Genomic DNA, 24,547 nt, shown 5'->3' on the forward strand with positions numbered 1-24,547 from the left:
GTATTAAATTTATAGGTTGATTACATATAAAATCACCATTTTTATACGAAATCTAAAAAATAACACGACCTTTAAAACATGTCAATTCAGAACATCACCTTTCATTTTTTTAAAAAACAACATGAACACATTTTTAGGTAAAATTTCGCTGACTTAGAAATCCGATAGGAGTGCCACGTGTCATGCCATGTCAGAAAATTAAAATGCCATTAAAAATTGTTGATGTTGTTTTTAAAAAAAAAAAAACGAAAGATGGTGCCCTGAATTGACACGTTTTAAAGATCAGGTTATTCTTGAGATTTCTTGTAAAGGTGATTATTTTATATGTAATCAACACTAAATTTATTTATATTTAATTAAGAATAAATAGAGAATTTTGTGAGGAAGAGGGTTTTTTATACTATTTATGACATTAATGTCTACTTAGATATATTTTAAATATGAAACATTTATTTAAATATTTATTAAATATAATATAATAATCTTTAAAATTTATTTTAAATATGAATAATTTATTTTTAAAAAATTAATTAATTATAACATAATTAGTTTATTAAAAAGTTTAAAATTTAATTCATTATGTTTAGTAACTTTAGTTTAAAATTTAAATTATATATGATCCAAAATTAGATCATATAAAAAAAATATTGGACTATAAAGTTTGTAAATAGCATCAAAATAGAACAAAAAAATGTCTTATTTACTTTTAAAAAATAACTAAATAAATTTTATGTTTTTCACTATACCTATTTAAAAATATTTATATTAATTATTATAAATAAATAATATAAAGTTGTTTAGATTTTTTATGAATTTATCAAAAAAAAATTTAAAAAATAAGTTCATTAACTAAATTAAACTTTACTTTTAATAAAATGACTTTTAAATTAATGAAAAAGGATACTAGTGAATTTTAATCAAACGATAGAGAAAAACGGTCGACTTTTAAAAAGTTACGGAGAAATTAAAAATTAAATAGTAACATCTTTCATTATTCTGAAAAAGCTTTACTTAAAATTTATTAATAAAAATTTATAAAGCTATACAATTAAATGTTATAAATTAAACATAATTTTTTTTCTTATAATTAACTTTTTTTTATTTTTCCAGCATTTTATTGAAAATGTCTAGGAGTGATAAAAAAATGGGCGACCGAATTAACCGACCGAACCGATAAATCTTAGTTGGTTTGGTTTGGTTAAAATATGTTTATAACAAAATTAAAATGTCCAAGGCCCAAAATAAAGAAAAGATCTATAACCCAAAAGCTCAGGATCTCTAAGTTGTTAAAAGCTCAAAATCTCAAGTTCTTTAGAAGCTCAAGATCTCAAGTTCTTTAGAAGTTCAAGATCTCAAGAAGCTTAGGATATTCAAGTTGCTAGAAGCTCTGGATCTCCAATTTACTGTAAGTTCATGATCTCCAAGGTGCCAGAAGTTCAGGATCTCCAGAAGATCATGATCTCTACTTCTTTAAAGGCTCAGGATCTCCAGAATGCCAGAAGCTCAGGATCTCCAATAATTCAAGATCTCCAATTTACCTATAGGGCATGATCTCCAATTTTAACACGTGCCGCAACAGTTTATTAAAATGACGGTTTTCTTATAGTGAAGAAAGTGGAGAACGTGGCAATTGAGAAGAAGTGAGCATTCTGGCTGTTTTTCAAAGTGGCTATTTTTTATAGAGTGGAGAATGTGGATAGTAAATAAAAGGCTAGAATCTGACATTTTTTCGGAAGAACTCTATAAATAAAAGAAGAAGACATTGTTATATCCCCCAACCAAATTCAACAAAAACACAGAAACCCTCAAAAAGTCTCAATGTCTAATGTTTTAATTTTATGAAATCACTTGTACCTTAATTATATTTTTTTTGTTCTTTAACATTATTTCAATTGCAATTTCAACTATAGTACTAATTTTTACCTTTCCATTTTCAAAAAATCTTTTTTTAAATTTTTAGACGTTCTCAAAAGATTAGTTTAAAAAATCTTTAGATTATTTATGTCTTTTGAAGATCACTTACAATCGCTTGATAATTTTTAAAAATCTTATTTTTGAGATATAACCCTATGGCACGCACACACAATTAAAGGCACCAACCGTTTTTAAAAACACATATAAAAGAAATTTTGATTATTCGGCTATCATCAGTTTGAATTTTAAATTATCCAAATATAATGAACTGTCCGAATTAATCAAAAAAATTGAGTTTTTGAAATTTTTTACCTATCTTATTCGGTTTGCTTTTTTTTTAAAAAACTTCTTATTATATCGATTTGATTTTTAATTATAAGTTCTTGTTCAGTGAGTTTGGTTTTGCCTATTTAACTGAACAGTTAAATCGAACCAACCAAATGCTCACCTATAGATATGTCTATATTAATAAGAAGGAAAAAAATTCCTAGTCTTAATAAAAAGAATGGAAACAAATTATAGAAAACGACAAAAACCCAAAATGTCAGAAATATCTGAAACACAGCATAGCATGTAAATGTTAGTTGAATAAGAAAAACATAACCGGAAACAACCGGTCATCCTCCGGTTTCTCGAAACCCTATGCTCTCTAAACCTTCTCCATTGAGAAACAGAAAAAGAAAGCAGATGACGACTGACTGACTGTTGTATTGCAATCTTAAGTAAAACAAAGATTTTGCTGTTTTGTGTTAAATTTCTGTGTATGCAAATGCAACTCAGTGAGTGAATTATGAATTTCGATGCGTGTGGTTTTTTAGGATGCGTCAAATTAGCAACCCAAAACCCTTCTCTCTTTATAATCATATACTCTATATATATATATATATATATATATATATATATATATATATATATATATATGGCTAACTTCTCAAAAGGTTCCTATATTTCTCACTTTTTATTTATCTGACTCTTTTTAAAAATTTATTATTCAATAAATCCATTTGCTATTTGTTCTAAGACTCTTCTATTTATAATTTTTTATTTATGTATGATCTCATAAAGTTTACTAATATGGTCAATTTTGTCTTTGTCAGATTGCCGAGTTAGATGAACATTTAAATTTAATTTGGTTAATGTCAAAAAAAAATCACGAATTTTATACGTTTTTTCATTTTAATCACGCAGTTTAAATTTTCTCATTTTTATACACGAACTACCACTTTTTCTCCAATTCATGCACAATACTGAGGTGACACTCATTCATTGGTGTAAAATGACCTCCACCCCAGCAAATTACATGCACACATTTCATGATTAGTATAATGCATGCTCCATTTTCTTGCAAACGATACCTAATTTTTTTAAATATTTTAAAAATGTGTACTAAATAAAGATGAAAAAATTTAAAAGAAAATTTTAAAATTATAGGAACCTAAAAGTAGATTTGCCATACATAGATATATGTAGATAGATATGCTCAGTCTCTCTCTCTTCACATATCTAATGCTAAAGAAAATCAAAAAAGAAAAAAAGAAAAAAACCTGCCATTTTTTCTGCAGAAGAAAGCTCATGATAGCCTTTCATTTCGTCATCAGTGATCACCCATATCTCCTCCACTGTTCATCTCTTAAATTTCCATAATGACAACACTACCCTCCTCCACTCCCCTAAAATATTTCTTCTTTTAAAACTCAGTTTTAAAATTTTGCTTTAAACTAAGAAAAAAGTGGGCATCTGTCTATGGCGGAGGCTTACGAAATGGAACCCTACCATGTCCCACAACAAAGCAGAAGAGATAAGCTCAGAATTAACGTACTTCAAACTCACCCTCAGTTTTTTCCTCCTTACGATCCCTCTCTTTTTTCTTCTCTTCTTGTTAAGGAAGAAGGTCTTAATAGTAATTTAATGGGGTTCGTTGGTTTGAATGGTAATCATGCCACTTCTTCTTCTTCGTACTTGGATCCACGTCACTGTTCTTCTTTGCCTCTAAACCCTAGTGATATTGCAAACCCGTTTCTTTATCACCAGCTCAGAGAGTTCGAAACGTTACCGTTTAAGCCAGAGTCTTTGTCTTCAACTGGACAAGGCTTGTCTTTATCTTTGTCTTCTCACCATACCCAACAAGCCAATCTCCCTTTAGAGCTTAATTTGCAAAGATTTTACGGTGATAAAGGCGGCGGCGGTGGTAGTGGTGGTGGTGGTGGGGATGATGGAGGTGGTGGTTATACAGGTAGTGGCGCGAATTTGACGGCAGTTGAGGTGTCTAGAACTACGGCTCCGTTAGGTCCGTTTACTGGGTATGCTTCGATTTTGAAGGGATCGAGGTTTTTGAAGCCTGCTCAGCTATTACTTGAAGAGTTTTGTGATGTGGGTAGAGGACTTGACAGTGAAAAATTAACGGCGGATGTTTCTTTGATGGATCCTCCTGTTGAGTGTTTGAATTCATGCGGAATTATTGATGATCCACTTAGTTTTGGTGATGAAGATGAGAGTCAGAGGAACAAGTCTAGACTAATTTCAATGCTAGATGAGGTATATATTTAATGCAATCTTGTTTCTTTTATTAAAAAAAGTTTACATATTTGCATTTTTTAACTATAAAAAAATTAGTCTAAACACATCATCTATTGAGTTAAACCTAGGTAGCACCGACACTTTATTCAATAATCATATCCTGTTTCGGGAACATGTCGGACACTTAGGTTTCGAACACAAAATTTCATTTTTTACATAGAAAACCTTAAAATAACACTGTTTCGCCGTATGCGTATTTCAAGTGTTCCGTTTTCTTGTGTCCGTGCTACCCAGAGTTAAACTTCAATATACTAACTGAATATTGAAGTTCATATTTTTTGTCTGGTTGGTAATCTTTGTTCGAGATGGATGTTTTGTGGAAACCAAGAATTGTGTCACAGTGGGATCCATTAATTTATTGGAAAAAGCTATCCGGATAGAATCTATCCGGATAGAAAGGCCTATTTTGGTCTTTTGGTTTAGTATTTGAAGGTTAATTAAGTAAAACTGAAAATAAAAAGACAATTGTAACCTTAGTAAATAAATAACTATTTACGTGTAAAAAATAGATAGGAAAAATTCAAATCTTTTTACATCAGGTATATTTTATTTTTCAATAAAAGATATTTTTTGTTAGCCAATTTCGAATAGCAGTTATAGGATAATTTTTTTGTTTCTTTTTCATATCATCAAAGTGCAATCTTTTAAAATTAGTTAGAGATAAGCAATGTTTGTTAGCCCAATTCAAACATTTGACAACTATGGCATAACCTATAGTTTAAAAAAAATTATTATTCGGGGGCTACTATATTTTTTAAATGTCTTTCACATATTAATTTATAAATAAAATATTTGACTGTGTTAAAATAAATTAAGATAAATATTCAAAAATTATAGTTATTAATTTTTTTATTAGTTTTTTTAGCAAGAATCTCGGCATTATCTTTTATGGAAGAGTCCAAATATGAAAGTTGTGACCGGAGCGGTTTCCGACGGGACCCGCTCGTCCAGGCTTATGGTCGACCCGTGATCTGAATTGGTTTTGAAATACGTGGAGTCGCCACCTGGTCGTGCTAGTACCATTTGTAATTGAATATACATGTAAGACTAGGAATACTTTTAAAACTCGTCGATTTGAATGGTCTGTATTCATCACTTATTTGCGGGTGGTTCATGTCCGATTCAATTTTCGAGCAGAATACGGAATTAGTTCTTCGTCTCATTGATACAGTTCTTCAGGTTCAAACCGGGGTCAATATCAAATTTGGGTGAATCTGGAATAGCTTATAGAAGTAGCTGGATTCGTCAGTACTGGGCCAGATTTGCTGGACAGATTACATAATTGGGTTCGAGATCCCTTCTAAAAGTATTATTGATTTTATTTCATATAATGTATATGATGCTTTTTTTGGTAAATATATTGTCTAGTTCAATTTATTTTGTATTATTATCAAATATACTATAATACTCTGTAATTTCAAATGTTTATTTTACATGTATGCTAAATTTTAACCGGAAAAGTGAAATTAGAAATTAAATCGCACTAGATTTTTTTTTATTAAAATTCCGATAATGATTTAAAAAGGACATGAGTTGGATTATACTAGGAGATTTGGAAATTCTCCAAAAAAAAGTAAAGTATTGGAAAAATTAAATTAAAAATATAAATTTGATAAAATAATTATAAAGAATATTGTAAACAATTATGGAAAATACCTTAAAATTTGGATATAGTATTTAAAAAGCTTCTTAATAACAATTTTAAAATTTAACTTCCAAGAGAACATACATACACTGCGTTGTCCCCGCTCCAAACACTAAAATAACATAAAAGGCCAGTTCAGCTTATGGAATAGAGGGACACGTCATCACAGAAAGCACAAATTAAACCTTTTACATACAATTGAGACGTTTTTAAAATTTGTAATTAAATTGAAAAACAGACATAGTTTACGAATTTATTTAACATCGCCCATTTAAAAAATGGCTAGGTCAAAATACTAGACTACAAAATAATATATAACATTTAGTATTATGCATATATTGTTTTGTATATAAAATTTGAAGAAATTAAAGATTAAATAGTTGTTTTAATCTTCAAATTTTACTAAAATTAAAATGTAGCTTATAGTTTAAAACACTACAAATAATAAGATGGCGTATGAAAATCAAACGTTGTTGTCAGAAGTTTTCGACTCAAGTGATTCAACCAGTGGTTGAATTAATTGACTAAACTCATTTTAAAGTAAAAATAAGGACTAAGTTGAAGGCTCAACCGCCTTCATCCATTTGTTCAACTACAAGTCAATTTGAGTTATCCAGTCAATCTGATTAAACCTGGTTAGATCGGATTTGTTGTTCTCTATATTAGTTAGGTCAGATAGTTGGTTGATTCTTATTTTTTCGGTTGATCAGACTAGTCCGAAACGGGACATGCAACTTTGTCGAAGTTTTTCTGCGTCTTAACTGATAGTTGAAAGACAATGGTAATTTGATGAGATTTGTTAAATATAATATTAATATGGAATTTTTGTCTAAAAAATAACATTATTAAAATAGCTACAAGCTATTGATAAATTTCAAATATGACTTTTCTAAAAATAGTTATTAGAAATTCAAAAAGTTACCAACAATTTTTAGAAAAAAAATTTCACTAAACCATTAAATCGAGTTTGTTAGAAAGTAAACGGTTGGGATTTCATTGAAAAGTTGAATCAAAACACCCATTTTATTCTACACGTATATGATATTTTTTCTATTAAACTTTATGGACCGACTTGAAAATATAAATTTGATAAAATAACATATCGAGACTAAAGTATATTATTAATAAGGAATCTTTTAATAAATTATGGAAAATAACTTAAAATTTAGATATAGTAATTAAAAAGTTTTTTTTATTTAAATTTGTTTATAGGTAATTAATTTAGTAAATTAAAGTTAGGAATCTTTTTGATCTTTTAGGCAATTAAAAAATTTGATCGTAATTTTTTTGATCGTAATTGATAAAAAAACATAAATATTTGAATTTAGAAAATAGCTATCACAAAAATATATATAATATTTTGTATTAAACATATATTATTTTGCGTATAAAATTTGAAGTAATTAAGAAAGTCCTTTTAATCTTCAAATTTCGCTAAAACTAAAATGTATCACTTAAAAATATAAAATCTTTATATTTGAGGTCAGTTATATCTAAATCTTTTGAAATCGACTAAATTACCTCATTTTGAGTGTTTATGTGTCGGTTATATCCAATTTTTAAAAGTTTGGATCAGTAACTCATAATTGGCTATTTTTAGAAGGCTTAATGCCTTAAAAAATCCCGACCTTTCATCCCATTTTCAATCCTACCCCGACGTTAAAAATTTGTCAATTTCACCCCATTTTTCATTTTTTTCATTTCAATTGTACCCTAAAGCATAAAATTGATCTTTATATATTTGACAAAAGTTCAAAAGAATTCTTCAAAAATGATCAATTTAATATAAAAAGTTAATCTAATGCAAAAAGATCAATTTAGAAATTTAATTGGGACTAAAGTATATTATTAATAAAGAATATTGGGACTAAAGTATATAATTTTTATTCCACACGTATATAATTTTTTTTTTCTGTTAAACTTTATAGACTGACTTGAAAATATAAATTTGATAAAATAATATATTGGGACTAAAGTATATTATTAATAAAGAATCTTTTAATAAATTAAGAAAAATACCTTAAAATTTAGATATATGAATTAAAAAGTTTTGTAGTAAAATTTGTTTATGGGTAATTAATTTAGTAAGTTAAAATAAGGAATCTTTTTGAACTTTTAGTCAATTAAAAAAAATTAAAGGTTTGATCGTAATTGATAAAAAAACGTAAATGTTTGAATTTAGAAAATAGTTATTACAAAAATATATAGGGTTAATTTTAATAAAATACCAAACGTTTGAGAATCTTGTCAGTTATAACCAAACCTTTCAAAATTGTCTAGTTTAGCCCATTTTGTGATATTTAGAACCTTTTCTACCCATTTGCGAAAAAAATCAAAATTTTTATCATTCGTAAATGGGCTAAACTAGCCGATTTTGATTGATATGGAATATTTGAATTTTTTTTACCAAAATCAATCAAAATCGGCTAATTTAACCTATTCACGAATGACAATTTTTTGAATTTTTTCGCGAATGGCTAGAAAAGGTTCTAAATATCCCAAAAATGGCTAAAATTGTAACAACCCATAATCATGAATTACATCCTGATATGTCTTGTTTAATGGTTGGCCATAGAAGTTTAACTATTAATTTGAAAAGACAATTAGAAGCAAATGATATTGCTGGAGTTAGACCTAGTAAGAGTGTTAGAATGCTTCAAGTTCAAGCCGGTGGACCGAATAACATAGGGTGTTTACCTAAGGATTGCAGAAATTTCATTGAGAGCAGAAGAAGACTGAGACTGGGAGAAGGGGACGCTGAAGCAATTCGAAAGTTATTCATGACAATGCAACAACATGACCGTAATTTTTTTCATCTAATGGATGTCAATGATGAAGGAAGATTGGTTAATGTTTTGTGGATTCATCCTCGTGGGAGAGCTGCTTATGAAGAATTTCATGATGTGGTGAGTTTCGATACAACTTATCTTGTGAACAAGTATAACATGCCCTTTGCTACTTTTATTGGTGTTAATCAATTTTGTCAATCAATTTTATTGGGTTGTGCTTTACTTACACATGAAAATATAAGCTCATTCAAGTGGCTTTTTATGAATTGGTTAGAAGCAATGGGTAATGTGCATCCTTTTGGTATTTTAACTGATCAATGTGAAAGTATCAAGGCAGCTGTGAGGGAAGTTATGCCAAATACAATTCATCGATATTGTATTTGGCATATTTTACACAAGCTACCACAAAAGTTCAAAAATCTAGCCAATTTTCATAATGCAATCACTGAGTTTAAAGATATAATTTATCATAGCTTGACTATTGATTTGTTCAAGATGAATTGGAATAATTTTGTAGCAAAACATCAACTAGAAAATCATGAATGGATGCTTGATTTGTATAGCCAGAGAGAAAGTTGGGTACCTGTCTATTTGAATCATCATTTTTGGGCTGGTATGGCTTCTACTCAAAGAAGTGAGGGGATGCATGCATTTTTTGATGGTTATATTCATTCGACGAGTACCCTAAAACAATTTGTTGAGCAGTATGAAATTGCGATTAGTGATAAGATTCAGAAAGAGTTCACTTCTGATTTTGATTCAAAAAATAGAACTTTAAGTTGCATATCAGATTTTGAATGGGAGAAACAATTTCAGTTAGTTTATACAAATGAGATGTTCACAGAAGTTCAGGCTGAAATTAAGCGCTCTTGGTATTGTCATGTGATTCCACCGGATGATGATCAAGCAGGGGCTGATGAGGATGAGGTTGGTATTGAGAAACTCAACATTTTAGAGCGACCCATAGCTAACAATCGGTATCATAAAGAATTTATGTATACCGTTGAATTCAGAGAAAATGGAGAGTACCTGAATTGCAATTGTAAAAAATTTGAGTTTAGGGGAATACCTTGTTGTCATATTTTTAAAGTTATGGCTACGAAAGACATAAGCTTAATAAATGATAGATACATTCTGAGGAGGTGGAGAAAGGATGTTTACAGACCGCATTCTAAAATTGTTTCAGCCAGTGGTTATCCACATATGACTGATGAATATAAAAAGTATCAAGAAGCGGAGCGTCTGTTTCAAGATTGTACTGACTTGGCATTGAATGAAAGTTTTAAAATGGAATTCATAAAAGGCCGTTTGGAAATTTTGAAGAATGATTTATTGAAAATGAATGATGGAATATCATGTCATGGAGTTGATATTAATGGAGTTAGTACAGGAACTAGAGTTGAGAACGACGAATTTGATAGACCTCCTGTTTTAGATCCTAATGTAGTTCGGAGTCGTGGAAGACCAAAAAGTAACCGATTAAGATCACGGCATGAACAAAATACTTCTAGTCGGAACAATAGGCGTGCAACAAATGGTTCTCAGCGAGGTAGACGTCGCAAAAATAATGCTAGAACGGAGAATACTACTGAGGTAATTTTGTTTTAATTTTATATTCAAGTTAATTTTATATTTAATGAAAGTTAATATGATTTTTGTTTAAAATTTGTGTAGCTTAATGAAAGGGAGGAACAATCAGTGGATTTGAACCAACCAGTTATTGATACTCAAGGCAGTCAAGTTATTTAGAAGAATCGATAATATTATCTGCTGCGTAATGCAAATCTCAACTGGACTTAGATAGTAGTTTTTTGTCTTACAAGATGTCATCAGGAACTCTTGCCAAAAAAATTCAAATTTGTGGTTGTTCTATTGGAACTTTAATAATAGAGAAGTTTAAGTATTGTAGTTTTGTTAGATTAACCCATCTGTCTCTTCATTTGTGGGTAGTCTACCATTTGATTCCTCTGTTTTGTATCTGTGCACAGAGGGTTTTTTGCTGGCTATTCACATGCTTTTGCAATCAATTATTCATAAAGTTTTTTGTTGCTTTTTTAAATGCTGCCATATTAGTGTTTTTCCATGTTCATTACTCATATGAAAGGTCTTAAGTAATATTAGAACCAAACATATTCAAGATTCGAAACTTTATTGCTCGTCTATTTTATCTATTGAGATTTAATTACTACTTATAAGCTACTACTCTACTTTGTTAATTTTGGTTGCACTTGTGGATTTTACTGAATATTGTTTGTCTGTTTTTAAATCGCCTCGTTTTATTGATTTTGATTTTACTGAATATTGTTTGTCTGTTTCTACACTTGCATAATTTCTTATTTTTGAGTGTTTAAGATGATTAATTCTGAATATGTGTTCATGTACTGCATTTATAATTTAGTGTTTAATTCTGTAATATGCTTTTTGTAGTTCTCTGTTAAGTTCTGTAGTGATATAGAATTGGTCTTTTTCAATTCTCAAAGTTAAAATTTGGTATTTGTGATTACTGAATTGGCTTTAGCATTTTTGATTGGTGAATTGACTTTACTGACTTAGTATTTTGCATTTTTGGTTAGTTTTAGTCAGTTAAGCTCAACTTTACATATGAACAAGTGCATGAACTGTAAGTTCAGGGGCTAATTAACTTAAAATGAGACTAGTTAATCAAATAAATCAATTTATAAATGAATGCATTAGTCTAAACAATAATATCTGAATTGATTGACTACCACACAAATTTAAAAATTGCTTCATTTTTGGCCCACAAGATGTAGTAAATAGTGACACTAAGGAACAATTTTTTTCTCTGGCTTTTCTAGCAAATCCAGCCTGCATTGCAGACTTCAAAATCAACACACGCTGCGCTGTATTTTCCGGATATGCTTGAAACACTGCTCTGGCTCCCCTTGCCAGACATCTGTATAATGATAAAAAAAAAGCCCTAAAAGGAGATTGCAAAACCAATTAACAGTATTTCAGAATAGGCATTTGTTAAACACTTGATAATTTGAATAGTAGTATATTAATTCAAAGATATAGACATACTTCAATTTTAGTCTTGGCTCATGGGAGGACTCGTCATTGCATAACCACTGCCATTACAAAATGTAATAGATACATAATTTGTGAGGTAAGAAAAAAACATTCAGAGTAACAGAATTGACTATGAAGCACATTATGTTATAATGATTAAGAATCTATGAACAATATCTCTAATGCTAGACAGAGGGAAAATTTCCTGCACATTAATGAACCAGCCATCTGAAATTCTATCCAAACTCACCACTTCATGAGTCAACAATACATAAACTAGTTATGCAATTATGACAAGGCTTCATCAAGATAGACCAAAAGCATGAGTAGGCTGTTCAAAAGCTAGTTCCTTTACTTTTAGCAAGTCGTGATAAAAAAAAACAAAATGGAAGTCACCAATAAGACCTGTAATCTATACAAAAAAGCCAACCAAGTAATGAAGAAAAATTTGGGAATATGTCATTGAAATCAGATTAAAAAAGACCATTGATGAACGATCTGTGTAATTTTGGAAGAATGTTCAAAAATTAGGAGAAAATAATCAAAGCACAAGAGGTGGTATTTTGGCAACTCCTGAATATCAAGAGGGTCTCTGGCAAAAAAAATAATATCAAGAAAGTAGATTTTTTTTTAAATTCAAATAAGTTGTAGAGATAAACATTAATTACTAAAAGTAAATGTAAAAGTAAATAGTAATTAAAAATTAACAGTGGTAATAAAAAATGACCGTAAGGTTAGAAGAGTAATTATTTTTTAATTAAATAATTAAATTAAAAAAAAGTGGGTTTCTATCCGGACAGATTCTATCTGTATATCAATAATTGAGTAATGTTTTAGGGATAGTGTCATTGCTTGAACCAGTGTACAATTGATTCTCTATTGTGTAGTATAATATATAGCTTTCATCCATAATTAGATTCTTTGTTGTTCGAAAGATATAAAATATTGGCCTCGATGATCACAAAATCTATCTTTTATGAAATCTTTATATTATAAGAGAGAATATATGCACAAAGATTGTTATTATAAAGTATCTGACATCCACAGAATGAGTTCTAATAGAAGACTATGTTTTGGGCTTATTATGCATGAAGTGATTGAAGAATCCATTTGAAAAGATTTATACTCCAAATAAAATAAAGTTTGTCTATAGGAAATGAATTATTGTATTCCATTCCAACTTAACATGCAGAAAACAGATGAGTGTGTGGACTTTTTGAAGGATTGGTTTGAATTTGAAGTGGGTTTATGCTAAGTTAGCTAATTATCCAAATGGGATGTGATTCTGAACTTTTGAGGAAGAAAGATAAGGTTTATAAGGAATTAAATATTCCTCCATGTGCACTTTATGTTCTCTCTACTTAATTCATCATGATCTTTGATTCTAGTTAGGCAAAATGTATTTAACTACCCACAAATTTTGTCAGTTTGGTCCATCGTCTTTAATTCCCAAATATATCCATGCTTAGTTTTTAGTTGACATGGCGTGAAATTTTATATGACAAGTAGGATAACTTTTGTACACGTGGACGTAATATTGCGTCATTTCAACTCTAAAAAATTAAAGGACGAAAAAATGATAGATCAGATTAATATTTTTTTTTGAAGTTATGATATATTCGAAAGTTGTGGATAGATAAATATATTTTGCCTTCTTGTTATGGTAGTAATGCATTTAGTGGTTGGTCATCATGGGGGCAGGCATAGGGAATTCAATTATTATAGTGGTTAGATGGACCTTGCCTTTATTAATTACTTGGAATTTTATGATCAAGTTTCCCTACATTGTCATTATTATGATGCAGATGAAGTATAATATATTGCATTGATATGTAAAATTGTGGTGCTGCTTGTAAAACTTATAGGCAATGAAAATTTATAAGGAAAACTTCATTAAATTGAGCATTTTAGCACTTGGTCCTCATTTTTAGGATAACAAGTTTTTAGGCCTTCCTCCATACCAAAATGTTTTTTATTTTTGGATCAGTAGTGTCTTGTACCAAAATCTTTTTCCTTTACCTTTCACATTTTTTAAAATGATCACATTTTTAAAATGATTACATCATTTGTAGTATTTTTACAAATTAATCCTTTAGAAATCTTTTTTACATTCATGTTTAAAGTGTAGTTTATAGTATTAGATATCTATTTTCACTTGATATCTATCAATGGAATATTGTTTTCCAAGATGCATATATCATGGATTTGATATATATTCATTACCAAAATCGTTTTGTAAGTTTATTAAAACGTTGGAGGATATGAGTTCAGTTCGTGAGAATCTTATCAGACTCACTTATTTAACCATTTTGCTCTTTATATTGTTAAATCAAAGTTCAATTCGAAAAAAGTTGAGCGAATCTACATTGTTTAAACTCAATGATCAATTTTGTGCTAAAATTTCTAATTTCGATCAATTTTTCAGTAAGTATACTTTGTTTTTGTAAAGCAAAAATGAATTTGTTTTTCCCTTTTAAAAAAATGTATTCTTTTTATTTGAGCTCGAATTTGATTCGAACTTGATAAATACTCGAATTTGATTCGAGCTTGAAGCAAACCAATTTTCTTCTTATGTTGAGGATTGTCATAAACTTATGATGATTAATTATGTTAATCCAACTCCACATGGTAAAAAAATAGAAACAAAATGTATCAAAGCTAAAATCAATTTTTGGTCAGTATATTGTTTAGCGCATCAAGATGTGTTCCTTTAAAATGATTACTAGCCAGCAGATTGGGATTCATTATTCAATCCATTCTCATTAGACTTACTAATTCATATTTTTTGACTTATATTTTTATGTTTTATTTCTAGGTTTACAAGAGATACAAGCATTATTATCAGCAAATGCAAGCAGTAGTGGCATCTTTTGAATGCGTTGCCGGGCTCGGCAATGCAGCTCCATACGCAAACTTGGCCTTGAAAACCATGTCCAAACATTTCAGGTCTATAAAGAATGCAATAACGGACCAGCTTCAGTTCGTTAATAAGGGTCATGGCCAACTGAGCCGCAGAAAAGAAGAGGCTATGAGGTTTGGGAATAGTGATAAAAGCCCTTATGTCCAGAGGCCTAGTCAGAGCGCAGGATTCATAGAGCACCAGCCTGTTTGGCGACCACAAAGGGGCCTTCCGGAGCGTGCTGTAACTGTCCTTCGGGCATGGTTGTTTGAGCATTTCTTACACCCGTAAGTAACCAATGGTTCTTAATTTACAGTTTTCGTCTATTGAATATTAACTATGTATTCTGGTTTGAATCATAAAAACTGTCTTCTGTTGCAGCTATCCCACAGATACCGACAAGCTAATGTTGGCTAAACAAACCGGTCTGTCACGGAACCAGGTATGAATTTTTCATTGTTAAGGTGTTACTCTTTTGTTAGATTTTCTAACAAACTAGATTTTCCAGAAGAGTTTCCACTTTTGATTTTTTTTTTCCAGTTCGGATTTAAGGGTCCATCCTTTGACGATATTGAAATGTGAATCAGGTTTCTAATTGGTTTATCAATGCAAGAGTAAGGCTCTGGAAGCCGATGGTGGAAGAAATACACATGCTTGAAACACGGCAAGCACAAACGAGCACACAACGGGAGGACCAAAATGCCAATAAATCAAGCGACCCCGCTCCTCATTCGAACTCCACAGTGTCAGATAATCCATCAACCTCCTCTAAAAGAGTTCAAGACATCCCATTAAAGCGCACTAGAAATGATCTTCCTGATTTACCTATGGGTAATGAGAAACAACTAAACTTGTCTTACAACAGTATGTCAAGCCATCCACCGGTAGGAGTTGGTATAAACACAGGTGGAAGTGGCGGTGTTTCCTTAACACTAGGCCTTCACCAGAATAATAATGGGATAGGTTTGTCGGAGTCCTTTCCTATGAATGCTGCTCAACGTTTTGGACTCGGTCTCGAAACGAGTAACGAGGGATTTGTAATGGGTGGTTTTGAAGTACATAATCGGCACTTTGGAAGAGATGTCATGGGAGGGCAACTTTTGCATGATTTTGTTGGCTGAAGACGCGATGTTTAACATTGTGTTTTCGTACTAGACGTGTTCTTCGAGAAGCGGTCACATATATGCTTGCCCTGTAAGCTGTAACAAGGTATGCTCATGGAATTGAAGTGTATATGAATCTCTTGATATCATTTCTAAGTGGAGATTGGTGTAAAATTATTCTGTAAATCTATGATTGATCAATGATAGAAAATTATACCTTGATAGGTAAATTAAACCATCCGAGTAGGCCGGATGGTCGAAATAGCTCAAATTTCTCAAAATGTGGGATTTTGTTTTTGTTAATTGAGCTGAATCTTGCAATACCCCAATCCTATTCATCATTGGTTGGTTTATCATGTTTGTATATACTTTTTAATTTGAGTAGAAGAAATTAAACATGCTGAATATATTGCAGGAAATATGATGGTACATTTTTATTCTTTTGTCGAAGCAGCAGCTTCTAAGTAGAACTATAATCGAGAAGTTAATTGAGTTCAATATACTACAATCATCCAGAGATCGATTCATTTCATGAATATTACTAAACTTTATCAATATATTTTGGACTCGAGCCATATTAAAGTTCTTTTACTATTCAACATTTGTTTAACTAATCCCTACTTAAATTTCTTCATTCATTCATTCAAAAATTCATGACTATCCAAAGAAAAGGTCATTGGATGGAATTAGGGTGTCTAGTGCTCAACTGCTGGTGCCTATATAGGATCTAACAATCGGCGATAAATTTTAAGATTAATACGCCGAATTTATTTAACGTTTTTCTAAATATAATGCGTGAATTGTATTATTGTGAAGAGAGTTTGCTTGAAAAAATATTTGATTATTGATACGCCGAATTTATTTAACGTTTTTCTAAATATAATGCGTGAATTGTATTATTGTGAAGAGAGTTTGCTTGAAAGAATATTTGATTTGTAGGATATTGCATTTGGAGTAAAGCAGAGCATTTAAAGATCAAAACAATGTAGTTCGTGAATTTCGTGGAGCGTTTGTGGTATGGGAAGCATTCCTGCTGAGGAAGCTATTCCTGCCGGCCGACAAGATCTTCAGCTTGGCAGGATTGGAGCTGTTAGATTCCATCTTCCATCTTAAAACTAATTGGTATTAAGTGGAGGTGTCCAACTAATATATAAACACAAGTTTATTCACACACAAACAATGTGGGATCTCCCACTTCAACACTCTTCTTCACGCGTAGCGTTTCCGGGCCGAGCAACAAAATCCCACCTCACACGCATCTTACGTTGGCCGGGCTAAACCCAAATTGTGTGAATGGAAAAGTATCTGATGCCATGTTAGATTTCATCTTAAAACCAATTGATGTTTAGTGGAGGTGTCCAACTAATATATAAACACAAGTCCATTTACACATAAAAATAATGTGGAATTTCCCACTTCAACAAGAGCTTGTGAAGCAGCCCTGCCAGGAAGCTTTTGCTCGGCAAGCAAATCCTGCCGCTCGGCGGGATGCTCTACCTCATGTCCTCAGCAGGATTGACCAGCGAGAGGAATTTGGTACAATCCTATTTACGAATGTATTATCAGACCTAAACTCGAGTTGTAATAGACTACTAGGATTTCTTCAGAATTTCAACCAACAAATTATTTAAAGTTTAAATTTTTTATTTTTGGCATAAATGCAAAGGTTGTCGAATAAGTTTAAGACAAAACAAGCAAACTTTTTCACATACAATAAAGATATTATTTTATAAAAAAAGTTCGCGAGTTAGAGGTTGCGGAGAATATTGACGGCGCTATAAATTTCACTTTAATACTATCTTGGCTAGGGCTTGACGTTTCTAGGAATGGTGGAGCTGCTTTGTCAGGTGCATCTGTAGGGTTCTTTTTCCGAGGTGATAAAACAAAGTAAGAGAGATCGGTCAGGATCATGGGATCCTTTTCTATCAGATAGGACGGGCTGTGTAGAAGTTGAAGCTTCGAACGTTAATTGAAAAGTCTCCCAAACTTTTAGCATTTAATTACTGTAAGTGATTGTCTGATTTTATCGATGCACTAAAAATTTCCTCTGGTGGTGATAGAGATGCCAGATAGTCTTAGCGGGGTTAGCGGGAGTTAATGTTAGACATTTTTTAAATAGGCACACTGCCCGTGACTGTTGAAGGTTGAACCCTCAATCTCATACACATATCATTAGAGTTTGGCCAATTGGGCCAAGCCTTCAAGTGTTTATATTAGAGAAAATTAGGAAAAATACTTTCTTTTTTAAAATAATATGATTTCCTACCTCAACAAGGAAAAGATAGAGAAAATACCTCACTATTTTAATATATTTACTATTTTACTCTAACACCTATTTATATTATAATTATACATATTCATTATTATTATTTTACTCTAACTTTATTATTAGCGATTTATAAGTGACAACTGTCATTTCTTTTCTTTTTTCTCTTTCTTTTTCTCTTTTCTCTCCATTAGCTTTCTTCTTCTCTATTCTTTATTTTTCGCCATTTTTTTCTTCATTTTCTTCTTCTTCTTCTTTGTCTTTATTTCTTCTTCATTTTTATTCTCTTCTTCTTCATCGTTAATTCATCGCTCCGTCGTCGTTCCACCATCATCCCGCCGTCGCTCCGCCGTTTTTCATATTTGATTTTAGCGATTTTCCTCAACTCGTGATGATTAATACTATTTCTTTTAACTTTCGGATCTAAATATTCCAATTCTAAATCTAAAAATCTGTATTAAAAACGATTTTCTGCACAAAAAAACGATTTCTGCAAAAAAACAGCTTTTGATTATCATATGAGTATCATCACTGCATTATCATGTAAGTATCATAACACTGCAGAGAAAATTGATTTTTTACTAAAAAAACAGTGTCTGATTATCATATGAATAACATTGTATTAACATACCGTTATCATAACATTATATGATTATGATAAGGTTATGATAATACAAATGTACGATAATGATAATAGTACAATAATATTTTTATGATAATATAATGATAAGCTTATATAGTATGATGATTTGATACTTACATGGAATTTTTTTTACAGAAATAGTGTCATATGATAATGTTTTATCATATGATAACGAGATGATAATATTTATGGTACATATATAATAATATCTATGATAATGTATGATAAAATAGTTTCTGATTATCATGTCGTTATCATAACACTGGAGTATGATAATTAGATGATAATGAATTATGATAAGTTTATGATAACTGGATGATAACGTACGTGAAAATAGAATTACAAAAAGATTCATGACACCAGTATGATAACCAGATGATAATAAAATAATAAAGTTATGATAATAGTATGATAATATGATACCTATATGTAAACAAATCACATAAAAATTATGATAATGAGATGATAATGTAAAGATAATAGTATGATAATATGATACCTGTATGAAAAAATAATTACAAAAACATTATGATAACGAGATGATAATGTGAAGATAATAGTATGATAATATGATACATGTATAAAAAAACAATTAAAAAAAATTATGATAATAAGATGATAAGGTGACGATAATAGTATGATAACATGACCTTATTATACTTCATTATAATACTATTTTCTTCACATTATCATCTCGTTATCATATTTTCAATGTAATATTTTTCATATAGGTATCATATTATCATAATGTTATCATAATTTTATTATTATGTCGTTGTCATAACATTATCATTTAGGTACAATAATACATTATCATTTAGGTACAATAATACATTATCATCTCGGTATCATATGATTATATTATGATTACGAGATGATAATACAGTGATAACAACATGATAATCAATTTTTTATAGAATATCTTTCTTTATGCAGTGTTATGATAACATTATGATAATACAGTGATACTCATATGATAATCAGAGACTTTTTTTTATAAAAAATCATTTTTTCTGCAGTGTTATGATAATCATATGATAATCAGATGCTGTTTTTTTGCAGAAAATCGTTTTTTATCATAATATTGTTTCTTCATGCAGATTTTTAGATCTAAAATTAAAAAAAAATCAAGAGTAGTTTATTTATATCTGAATGTTAAAAAATCGTAATAATTATCATGAATTAAAGAAAAGTTTGCTAAAATAAAAAATGAAAGAACAGTGGAGCGACGGTGGAGCGACGAAGAAAGGGCAGCGGAGCGATGAAGGAACGATAGAGAAGAAAGAAAAAAATGAAGAAGAAAAGAAAAAATAAAAAAGAAGAAGAAAATTGACGAAGAACAGAGAAAAAGAAGAAGAAGAAGAAGAAGAAGAAGAAGAAGAAGAAGAAGAAGAAGAAGAGGAGAGAGGAGAGAGAAAGAAAAAAAGAAAGAAATATAAAAATATGACAACTGTCATATGATAAGAGTAAAAATATATACTTAGAGTAAAAAATCAATAAAAAGTAGGTATAATCATAATATAAACATGCTTTAAAATAAAAAAAATAAAAGCATTAAAATGATGAGATATTTTCTCTATCTTTTCCTTATTGAGGTAGAAAATCAAATTATTTTAAAAAATAGAGTATTATCCTAATCTTCTCTTTATATTATTGTAATTGAGTAGCTAAAAAAGCTTAAGTATATATTTTTTAGGTTTAATTACTTAAAAATATTTTAATTACTCAAAAATATTCTATCTTTTTTAATTTTTTCATGTATGGCCATATCTTTCAAAATCTCCAGTTTTAGCTAATCTTTCAATTCTCACTTTCAATTGTAGCCATTTGTCCAAATTTGATTGGAAAAAAAAAATTAAATATCATTTATATTACGTTATAGTATATTTCAATTTGTATTTCTATCATAATAAATTTAATAATGAAGTAATATGAAAGATTTATTTGAATTTTTCACGCTCCAATTTGGACAATTAGCTACAATTGAAAATAAAAATTTAGAAATGAGCTAAAATTAAAGATTTGAAAAAATGTGGCCACAAACAAAAAAATGGAATATTTTTGAGTGATTTAGCCTTTTTTATTTATTATTCCTACCTCATCTAATGACGTTTTAGACTTTGACAAAAAAAAAATTAATGAAGGAGATATTTGAGTGAAAAATAACATAAGGCTCTTATACATACATAAGCCAAAAGATGCGGGGTATATTTGTATGTTCCCCTAACACATACCATTCTAATCGCTAGCGTGATTCAACACATCATGGTATTCCGTTCCTAATTGGAGTTTGATACGGAAACTCACGCTTATTTTCCCTTGGCAATATTGTTATATACATTATACAAAAAACCAATAATCTCACAAAATACATTCTGCCATGTTGCGTTATAGTTTAGTTGACGGCGTGGTTCGCTGTTTCCGTAAGAAGGCGGCGTTGCAAAACGATGAGCTAAGTAGTGATGAAGAAGAAGATTATGAAGAAGTAGAAGATTTTGAATTGCAGGAGAAAATGAAGGAGGAGAAGTACGAGAAATACTTCAAACAAGTTTCTGCTTCAGGGGTACAATCGCTTTCCTTCATTTTAATTTAAAGTTACGTACAGATTTTGATTCGTTTTATTTTTAGGGTTTTGATGTGGACAGCCTTTGTTCTGATTCATCTCTTGTCGATGAAATCCGCCCTCTTTTACGCGTCGGAGGAGAGCCCGACGAGGATCTCAAAGTTATGACTGATTTTGCAATTGAACAACAGAATAAACAAGAGGTCAGACATGTTTGATTCATGGAATGAAATAACTTTTTTTTTACTTTTTAAGATGAATATTTATTTCATAAAATCATGAAATAATAATTTTATGACGTTATTATTCCATAAACCAAAATAAAAAATAGATATTCCTATTTTGAATCTAATTTATGAACCAAATAAGTATATTCATTTTTGTTCGTTTAATCTCATTTATTCTTCTGCTTAGGGCACCAATCTTCAACTGGTTAAAATCGTTAAAGCTAATTTCGGATTAGTGTCGGGCGGAATGTACTATATCACCATAGAAGCAAAAGATGGTGAGGAAAATATTAATACATATCAAGCTCAAGTCTATGATGGATTTAAACACCGCGAACTTGAGTTGTTTAGAGTACAATCCAGGTACGTGAGATTTGTTTGTTATGGAATAGGTTTTGAGCTATAACTATGTATTTTTAATTTTGTTATATTTGAATTTAAATTCTGGTTTATTTTTCCTGCAGCAGTAACAGCGAATCCAGCGATAACGTATATGATTAAGGTGAAAATTCTTCGGACTCTTGTATCATCTTCTTTAGTTTAACTTAATTTATCTATATTTAATGAGACTCTTGTAGTCGGATGCTATCTATGTTAAAAAAAATCTTTAAGTTTCGTCTATTGTTGTCGAGAAGTAGGATTTGCAGGCATGAAAACTTATACCCTTGTTGATAGGCAGAGTAAAAGAAACTTGTTTGTGTAGCATTTCCAATCATTTTGGTTGAGATTAGTGATTTGAGTTTAAATCAGTTCCTTCAACTTTGTCCTCTTTTTAATGGATTTTTTTTTTTTTAGAATCTTTTTAATGGATATTTTTGTTTTGCCTTTGCAGCAGGTGATGGGGCTTTGTTCCTCAACTTTCCAGTTGCCAGAATCTTTATCATTTGAATTAGTTTTGCTGGCTCTCTGTTTTCTTTGTTTTTTTTAGCCTAAAGTGCGTTATGCCCTTATGTAATGCATGTGTGAATAATTTTTCTGAAAGTAGACTAATAAATACTAATTTTAACAGTATCTTTTGGATCTTATAACATTATACACTTGATCATTTACACATTGTTGGGATTAAAAGTCAAAAAAGAGTTGGTAAAGGTTGACATTTTTCGGCCCCTGTTTGGGGAAGTTTTTGTTAAATAAAAGTTATGGATTTTAGAGGGTTAAATTTTTTTGAGGAAATTACACCATTTACCAAAAAAAATGAAAATAATTATAAAACTATATGTTGACTTTTTTCATTTACAAAAATATTAATAATATTTACAAAAGTATAAAAAAATAAAAAATAATATCAAACATACGGTGTATACTGTGGGTATAATGTCAGTATACTAATAAACTAACATTATATCAACATTATACCAAAATTATACAAACATTATACATCCTGAGATTTTATTAATATTAAATAAAAATTTACCAAAATTACATCAAATCGTATACTTAAAATTAGATTAATAATATATCAAAATTATACCATCAGTATACCAAGAGTGTACACATTAAAATATACTGAGATTTTATTATTACATCAACATTACACCACATCGCATACTAAATATTAACCAAACAATATACTAAAATTAATACCAACAATACACAAATTCTCTAGTTCATTACCAACTATAGTAAAAAATACACATAAAAAAAATATACATGTTATCAACTAGAAAATATATATAAAAATTTATAATCAATATACCAAAAATATACTGAAATTATACCAATGATAAACCAAATATTATTTTTAAATTATCTGATTTATAGTTTTAATATTCCAAAATTATACCATAATTATACCGACATTATACAAATCGTACTTTTGTAATTAATTTTCATTTTTTGATACTTTTGTAATTAATTTTAAATCAGTCCTATTTTTGTAAATAACAAAAATTTACAGGTACTTTTGTAAATATTTTTAAAATTTTAGGTACTTTTGTCATCGTCCCAATTTTTTTCTCAATCCTTCTCAACTCTCATATGCCAATTTGATAATTTGTGAATCACCGAGGCAAATTTTGGGCCAGAATAATCTTTAAAGCTCGCCTGAGACATAAAGACGGTCAAGTATAAGAGTTAATTAAACAAAAAACGTGATTTACCCAAAATATTCCTATTAATACAATTGAAGTTTCTGTTTTTGAAGAATACAATTTCCATCTTTTGTTTTTAATTTTTAGATTTTCTATTTTTGATATTTACGTTTTCTATTATTGTTCTATTCTTCAATCAATTCATTTCTAACGCTAATCTCATATCTCAATTCTTCATCTTCAATCAAAATCTCAGTCACTTCAAACCCTAGAGATCTCCTCTGCTCTATTCAATCGTCACCAAACTATAAAGGCTTCCAATCCCCGAGTCATCGGAGCCGTCTTAAGTCTGCCGTCATCGCCCACCATCGCCACAGCCCGTTCATAACAGCATCTCCTTCTCCAATCTGTCTTTCGGTCTCTGTCAAACGTTGTAGCCACTCTCCGCCCTATTTTTTCTTCCGCTCCATTCCACCGCTCTGCCGCGTTACGCCGTAGAAGCTATCGCCGTTCGTGAAGAGATGACCTCCGTTTCCAGAAACAAAATCGGAGAACGCCACAACCGCGGTTCTCATTTTTTGTTGTTTGAGTGGTTTGCTGGTCTTTAATGTCGATCAAGAAGCAACATCAATTTTTGATATTTGGTGTTGCACAGCTTGCACTCAAAGTGTTTGAGGAAATGCTTATGAGAATTGTAATGTTTTTGGTGTTGGGTAACCAATAGTTAACATTAGGTAAACCGTTGGTTAACTTTATAATAAATTTTATTTTGAATATATTATTAATAAAATCGTTAGTTAACTGTTGTTGAATTTTATTTTGTTGCTATTTAACCAATGGTGTACTGATAGTACACCAATG

General features: G+C 30.1%; 3 protein-coding genes and 1 long non-coding RNA gene across 8 annotated transcripts; 3 read left to right on the top strand and 1 right to left on the bottom strand.

The window, feature by feature from the left end:
- Nucleotides 1–3,422: 3,422 nt before the first annotated feature.
- LOC126664470 (BEL1-like homeodomain protein 9) lies at nt 3,423–16,394 on the top strand. The gene is made up of 4 exons (XM_050356862.2): nt 3,423–4,449; nt 14,771–15,141; nt 15,236–15,296; nt 15,442–16,394. Exons 1-4 carry the CDS (start codon nt 3,658–3,660, stop codon nt 15,973–15,975), a joined length of 1,758 nt encoding a protein of 585 aa, XP_050212819.1. The 5' UTR covers nt 3,423–3,657; the 3' UTR covers nt 15,976–16,394.
- LOC126664469 (protein FAR-RED IMPAIRED RESPONSE 1-like) lies at nt 8,660–10,984 on the top strand. Its single transcript, XM_050356861.2, has 2 exons — nt 8,660–10,518; nt 10,600–10,984. The coding sequence occupies exons 1-2, from the start codon at nt 8,686–8,688 to the stop codon at nt 10,672–10,674; spliced, it is 1,908 nt and encodes a 635-aa protein (XP_050212818.2). The 5' UTR covers nt 8,660–8,685; the 3' UTR covers nt 10,675–10,984.
- On the bottom strand, nt 11,592–12,683 carry LOC126664471 (uncharacterized). Its single transcript, XR_007637422.2, has 2 exons — nt 11,968–12,683; nt 11,592–11,863 (listed from the first exon to the last, which is right to left on the bottom strand). It is a non-coding gene; the product is annotated as an uncharacterized LOC126664471 (long non-coding RNA).
- A 4,750-nt stretch (nt 16,395–21,144) lies between the features above and the next one.
- On the top strand, nt 21,145–22,652 carry LOC126665062 (uncharacterized). 5 transcript variants are annotated; one of them, XM_050357753.2, is made up of 5 exons: nt 21,145–21,429; nt 21,495–21,632; nt 21,844–22,019; nt 22,124–22,158; nt 22,489–22,652. In XM_050357753.2, the coding sequence occupies exons 1-4, from the start codon at nt 21,247–21,249 to the stop codon at nt 22,155–22,157; spliced, it is 531 nt and encodes a 176-aa protein (XP_050213710.1). In that variant the 5' UTR covers nt 21,145–21,246; the 3' UTR covers nt 22,158; nt 22,489–22,652. The 5 variants fall into 5 exon arrangements, with proteins under 5 accessions (XP_050213710.1, XP_050213708.1, XP_050213709.1 ...); XM_050357751.2 differs by having other exon boundaries at nt 21,146–21,429; nt 22,121–22,158; XM_050357752.2 differs by having other exon boundaries at nt 21,146–21,429; nt 22,121–22,158; nt 22,492–22,652.
- The last annotated feature ends 1,895 nt before the right edge of the window (nt 22,653–24,547 follow it).

Source organism: Mercurialis annua, linkage group LG1-X (genome assembly GCF_937616625.2).
Source record: "Mercurialis annua linkage group LG1-X, ddMerAnnu1.2, whole genome shotgun sequence".
NCBI lineage: Eukaryota > Viridiplantae > Streptophyta > Magnoliopsida > Malpighiales > Euphorbiaceae > Mercurialis > Mercurialis annua.